The sequence below is a fragment of the Hydra vulgaris genome, chromosome 15, assembly GCF_038396675.1.
Source record: "Hydra vulgaris chromosome 15, alternate assembly HydraT2T_AEP".
Lineage (NCBI taxonomy): Eukaryota > Metazoa > Cnidaria > Hydrozoa > Anthoathecata > Hydridae > Hydra > Hydra vulgaris.
The window spans coordinates 34,799,782-34,806,864 of NC_088934.1; the positions used below are offsets into that span (position 1 = coordinate 34,799,782).

At 24.7% G+C, this 7,083-nt stretch overlaps 1 protein-coding gene across 1 annotated transcript; it reads right to left on the minus strand.

Moving 5' to 3' along the window:
• Positions 1-3,693: 3,693 nt before the first annotated feature.
• LOC136091902 (TNF receptor-associated factor 5-like) lies at positions 3,694-4,422 on the minus strand. Its single transcript, XM_065819618.1, has one exon. The coding sequence runs from the start codon at positions 4,420-4,422 to the stop codon at positions 3,694-3,696; it is 729 nt and encodes a 242-aa protein (XP_065675690.1).
• Between the last annotated feature and the right edge of the window lie 2,661 nt (positions 4,423-7,083).

Here is a 7,083-nt window from a genome sequence, read left to right on the forward strand (position 1 = left end):
CAAACTTATTGATGAATACAATTTGTGGAATTCAATTAAGATGATCATTACTGATACAACAAACGTCAATACTGGGAAGAGAAATGGAGTTGTTGTGAAGTTGCAACGTATGTTTAAATTAAAGGGTGTCACAATACCACAATTTATCGGTTGTCAGCATCACGTACTAGACAGGATTCTCCGTCTGGTGATGGACGAAGAACTTGGGGGTGATACCAAATCTCCAAACATTGAATACCCATTTGTGTCTGAACTGTTGAATAAGTATGATGAACTGAAGGATAAGTTTGTGAATGGAACTGTAGAAATTCTTGATAAATCAGGGTGGAGAGACGATATGAAGTTTTTGTACCATTTAACAAGAGTGTTTAGGTTCTATGAAGAACAAAGAAACTTCCCTCTGATTCACTTTCAGAACATTCCTAATATGAGCAATGCCAGATGGAACTCAAGAGCCATTCTCGCCATTCTGGCGTTCATTCTTATGCCTGAAGCGAGAAAGAATTTGGAGAAGGTTTGCAGGTTCATTTCATATGAGTGGGCAGAACATTGGTTTAGTAGTCAAAAGTACAATGACAATGACTTCAAGAATTTATCTGATGTATTGAAGCCTTACAAAAAGGCATTGCAGTCATTCAAAAATCACTGGAAGAAAGAGCCATCCGTCATCGACATACCACGAAGTAATCAGATAGCTGAACGTGCAATCAAGGTGATGCAAGACCTGTATGCTTCCTGCAGAAAGAAAGACAAACTGCAACTTCGATTCATTCTAAGTAATAAGCGCTAGACTCTTTATGAGACGTGAGCATCATGTGACCCATGTACTAAACACAGTAGGCCTATAGACACAGACAGTTATGTATATTGTTGTACTAGACGCTTTGATACTGTTAATTTTGTAATACTTGCTATTAATTATATATCACATAATATTTTTTGTTATATCACAGTACATGTTGCATAAATAAATAAAATAACAACAGGAGTATGACTCTTACAACATCTTCAGCCTTTAATATTCATTTACTGTACAAAAGTGTACCTATTGAAAATTCGATTTTTTGGTTTTGGGGTGACCTTTTTTCAAAATATGTCAAAATGAAACATTTATTCGTTCTTTTTACATAAAAGTTCATTGAATTACGATACAGGCCTAGTAGGTTGCAAAAAAGTCATATCCCTAATATACATATATATATATATATATATATATATATATATATATACATATATATATATATATATATATATATATATATATATATATATATATATATATATATATATATATATATATATATATGTATATAAATATATATTTATATATATATATATATATATTTATATATATATATGTATATATATATATATATATATATATATATATATATATATATATATATATATATATATATTTATATATATATATATATATATATTTATATATATATATATATATATATATATATATATATATATTTCTAAATAAAAAAAAATACAAAAAGTTATTTTGTTTGCAGATAGCAACTTTGGCATACGCCACATTGCTTGGTGCAAAAGTATCGTTGGTTATTCGTCAGCGAGTGAGCCAACGAATGCTTTTGCTGTTTAAAGTAGTAGGCATACATGGCTGTAAAAAAAATAGAATTAATTAAAAAAATGTAATGATGAAAAAAAAGAAAAAAAAAGAAAAAAAATATACTTTTCATTTGTTTTCTAACTTTTTTTTCAGTTTTCTGTTGCTGTAACCACTTTTCATTTTTTTTATTAGTTTGTCTATAAATATAAAATATTATTTTTATAATGTACAAAATTATTTTCGCAGATATAATAATATTGATCTAATGCCCATTGAATGTATTTTCTAATACAATTATAAAAAAAATCAAGTTCTATATTTTTAATATAATGATTATTATAGTGTAATCTAAACATTTCGTATAAAAGAAATATAATTTTTCTTTGTAACCAAAAAAATAAATTTTGATTCATTAAAGAACTAAATTCACAAATATAAAAAAAATCAACATCAGAACTGTTTTCATCATAACGAAAATGTAAAACTCCAAGCTGATCTTTTAATAATTCAAATTCGATTTTAATTCTTCTAACAGCCAATTTTCTTTCACATAATTCTTTTAACGTTTTCAAGTCTCCATCCATGTTATTTTTTGTTTCGGATGTAAACCAATTAATAATGTGGATAATGTCGTATTCATAAAAGCGTTTGCTTCTTTGCATTTTTTTTATTAGTTATCTAAAAAAAAATTAAATTAATTGATTAACAATATTAAAATGAATAAAACAAGGTTCAGTAGTATAAAAACATTGTTCTTTGGACCAATTTATATATTCCATAATTAAACGATATAATTTTCGCATTAAATGTATTTCCAGTTGTTTACGTGGATCAGCAAAACAGGATATTTCTGTAAAAAGTAAATGAAATAAAGTATAAAGATATCGTCTTTGAAGATAAAAAAAGGATAATCGTTTAGTTATTAAAGGCAATTGATAATAAATATATATTTTATAATAGGTGTAAAACAATAATCGAATATTATCTCCATCTTTCCATTTGGTATGTGGTAGTTTGGTTTTATCGAATAAACAAACAATTTTTTCTCGCAATTGATCAAATTCAAATTGAATTCGTTCTTGTGCCAAAACTCTTTTACATAAATCTTTCAAAGTGAGTTGTGATTGATTTTCGTGGACAAATTTGTTTGATTTATCCAATGTAAAATCATCAAAGTCAAAAAGATAATAAGAAAAATGTCATTCTTCTGGGGTAAACCAAATCAGTGTTTGACTTACAAAATTTCTAATGTAAAAACGAATGTTTTCCAAATAACGAGAGCGTTTTTATGTTTCTTTGTCTATTTCTATAAACTTTTTTTCTCGTGCCATTTGTTTATGAAGTTTTTGTAGATAGAAGTTAAATGAAGCACCTTCTTTTTCAATTATATTTCCAATATTGCCCCAATTACTGCCCATTTTTTTTAATTAGTTGACTAAAAAAAAAAGTTTACAATAGAGTTAATACAATAAAAAAATGAATGTTTGGGAAAAAATTATAGTTTTACAAGTAAAAAAAACTATAATTTTTTCCAAAAAAAAGTTTTTAAATGAATTCTGGTTCTTGGGCACTTTCAGGTGGTTCAGCTAATTCTGGTACAGGATTATAAAAATGAAATAGTTCTTCCTGCATGGTTTCTATGACTGCACTTGGATATACTGCGTTTGGTGGTGAATACACAGGAGGTAAATTTTTAACGATGCTTTCTTCATAAGTAGGTAGACGAGGTATTTTATTTTTGTATTTGTTAAAAATATCATTTCGATGAATTACTTTACACATGTTGAGTAAAAATTCCAATTTACTTTCTAAGCTTTCATGAATATTTCCATTATAATCTTCTATGGCATTATCTTTGATATACTCTACAAGATCGTATGCGTTTTTTAATTTTTGTTTGATACCATGTGGATTTATTAACACAAATCTAATACTTCTAACGTTTTCAAACGTGAGCTCATCAGTTATTTGTCTGAAAACTTCCATTGCATTCATTTTTTTATTAGTTAATCTAAAAAAAATAATAATGGTTAATAACAATAGATAAAGTACAAAAAAAACATATAAAAAAATAGCAATGATAGAACAAATACATTTTTACATAAAATATATTATTGAATAGTAATCGTGATAAATAAATTATTATTAATAATAAATTGTTTTAGTTCTTCGTGCGAAATAAAGTTCTTATAACCAACAGCTACATTATATTCGGCGGTAGGTTTATCAAATGAACTATCGCCTAAAAGTTGAAGATAATTATTGTTGGTAGTAGTACGAGTAAAAAATTGATCTTTATCTCTCAAGGTTATATTGACATTTTTGGTAAAAGGCCATTTTAAAGCATCGTCCAGGTCACCTCTTAATAATTGAAAGTAAATGGCTAGTTTGTTTATGTCAGTACTTCGAGTATAAACTTGTATTTGATAACAGTAACCTTCTGATGTGTAAACTGGTTCTGTATAAAATGGTTCATCTGATAATAGCCTGAGATTCATTTGATCGAGTTTGATAATTTGCGTGTCTTTAAAAACGTGTTGTATTACCTTTACTTCTTTAGGTTGTTGAATGGATTTTTTTAAAGCTAAGAATTCTGTGCTATTTTCTTCTACGATATGATAAAGTTTTGTTATTTCTTGTTTGAGTTGTTCTGTATCTTGATGATTTGCTAAAACCAACATGTTGTCATAAAAGAGACTTTTTAATTCTGCCATTTCTTTGTTCATTTCTGTTAGGGTTTGATGAAGTTTGACATTTTCTTCTTTTAGTTTTTTAATTTCTTGGTCTTTGTCTTTAGAGTCAACTAATTGTTTAGTTGAAATTTCTTGAAGACTCTTCATTCTATTCATGATTTGATTAATAGAAAGATTCAAATAATTTACATTTTTCTTTTCTTCTTGAATTATTTGGTTCCAATAACGATTTTATTGTTCTTTATAATGTTGAAAGCAGACGACAGAGTGTTCATAATAATCTTGATCATCGACTTTGATACTACAAAAAGAGCATAATTTTTCTATGTCTAGAAATTCATAATCACATTCGTGATTTAACAAACCTTGTACCTTTTTTTTACATGTAAAACATTCGTGGGAGTATTGCTCTGTAGAACATTCTGTTTGATGATGTAAAAGTTCTTCTGCACTAAATTCTTTATTGCAAAAACAGCAAGGATTTATACATATACATGGATATATAAATATACATGTCTTATTTACCATAAAAGAATTGATAAATAAATAAAATGAGTTAATAAAACAAATAAAAGAATAAAAATAAAAATGAGGTTTGTTTCAATATCAATATCTGGTTCTTTGAATATATCGTTGAATGTTATATTTTCTATTGGCGTGTTTTCTGATTCTTCAAAAACATCTCTAAAACCAGGAAACATATCTTCAAAATCATCATTAGTATTCATTTTTTTTATTTTTTTAGTTGTCTAAAAAAAAGAAAAATGATATAATTACAAATTAAAAAATTACAAATAAAGTTCGGGTAAATTGTCCATTTTAATAATAACGTCTAAAATATAGTGCTCCCAATCCATTTCATTAATAATCTCATGAATTTCTTTTTCTATTTCTTCCACTTCTTTTTCCACTTCTTCTTCTAACATTTGTAATTTTAGTTCTTCAATGTAATCTGATTTTTCTTCTTCCATTTCTTGTACTAATTGTTCTAAATATTTTTCATAATCTTCCTCTGTTAATTCTTCCATTTCCATAAGTTGTTCCAAATCTTGTTCTTCTTCTTTTGTTAATAACAAGTCGTGATAACATATAGTGTCCTCATTAATATTTTCTCCATAACTAAGAGAAAATAAAAAAATGTATAAAAATATAAAAAATGTATAAAAAAGAAAAAAAAGTGAATAGGCTCACCATCCACAGTTTTTGATATATTGATTTTTAATTTGTTTCATTTTTAATATATTAGTTTGCTAAAAGAATAATAAAAAAAGTTACAAAAAAATTATTGCATTATAAAGTTTTGTAATATTGACATGCATTCGTTTATATTACTTAAAAGTTCTTGTTTGTCACTTGAAAGATCCATTGACCAAGACCATAGTGAATCGTATAAAATACGTGCTGCTTGTATTTCTGTACCCTGTTTTTGATAAATTAAATTTAACAATCTATGAATTCCATCATTTGTGTCTCGATAGTCTTGTTGAATACATACAATTTTTTTTTTTAAAACCAAGATATTCTGCCAAACATTCCCATTGCCATTGTAAACAATAAGCTATTTTTAGTTTTAATTGCATAAAGTTCATTTTATTTGCTAAAAAATATAAAAATTTAATATAAATAATTCAAAATAAATTAATATTTTTATCAAAATAAATTAATAATTTCCATTGATTTAATTCTTTCGATATTATATTAATAATTTGATTAAACATTTTTTTTTATTCTATTAAAAAAAAGTTTATATAAAATTTTTAAAAAAATATAAACAAAAATAATATAATCACAAAAAAAAAAAAGACTGCAAAAAAAATTTATTTTCATCAAAAATATATAAAAAAAACGATATGCTAAAAAATATAAAAATTTAATATAAATAATTCAATATAAATAATTTACATTGTTGTAATTTATATAAAAGTTCTTTATCGACATTGTTTTTTGCCAGTATGATAAAATTGAATATAAATGTTTTAACGCTCTTTTTTGGTCTTTATGTTGAAATATAAAAAGAATTAAATTTTTTTTTATTTTATTAAAGTTTTTAATGTAATTTTCATTGATGTTCTTAATAACGTTTCTTTTAAATCCTAATTCGATTGCCAATGGTTTCCATTGATGATTTAATTCTTTCGATAATTCTTTAATAATTTTATTAAACATTTTTTTCTATTCTATTAAAAAAAAGTTTATATAAAATTTTTAAAAAAATATAAACAAAAATAATATAATCACAAAAAAAAAAAAAGACTACAAAAAAATTTTATTTTCATTACAAATATATAAAAAACGATACAATATTTACAAAGTTATTACAATATTTATAAATTTTCCGGATCTGGACTTTCTAAAAAAAAAAGAGAGAGAATATTAAAAAAAAATTATACTTTTTTTATAAATAAAAAAAGGATCAAGTTTAACTTACGAGGAGAGTAGTCCCAGTGCGAGGGACCCACTTCTCTATTATGGGTAATCTTATTTCTTTCTCTAACTTGTTCTATAAATCGATGGAGCTTTTCCATGTTTTTATCTATAAGAAAAAAAAGTTTTTTATAAAAAAAGAATTGTTTATTTTTATATAAAATAATATAAAAAAATTACCTAATACAGGTGAATATGCTTGTACATGTTGAAATGGGATTTTTTTCCCATTTTGAACAATAAACTGATTTTTAAAAAACCCATCATGATGTACTTCATATTTTATTTTATTTATTATAATATATTTCATTTTTTACTAAAAAATAGGAGTTGTTTTAAATAAAAAATACTGTGTTGTTTTTTGTAATAAATAAAATAGTTATA

Coding starts and splice junctions, on each gene's coding strand:
- LOC136091902 (XM_065819618.1), bottom strand. CDS start 4,422: ATGAAGAGTCTTCAAGAAATTTCAACTAAACAATTAGTTGACTCTAAA.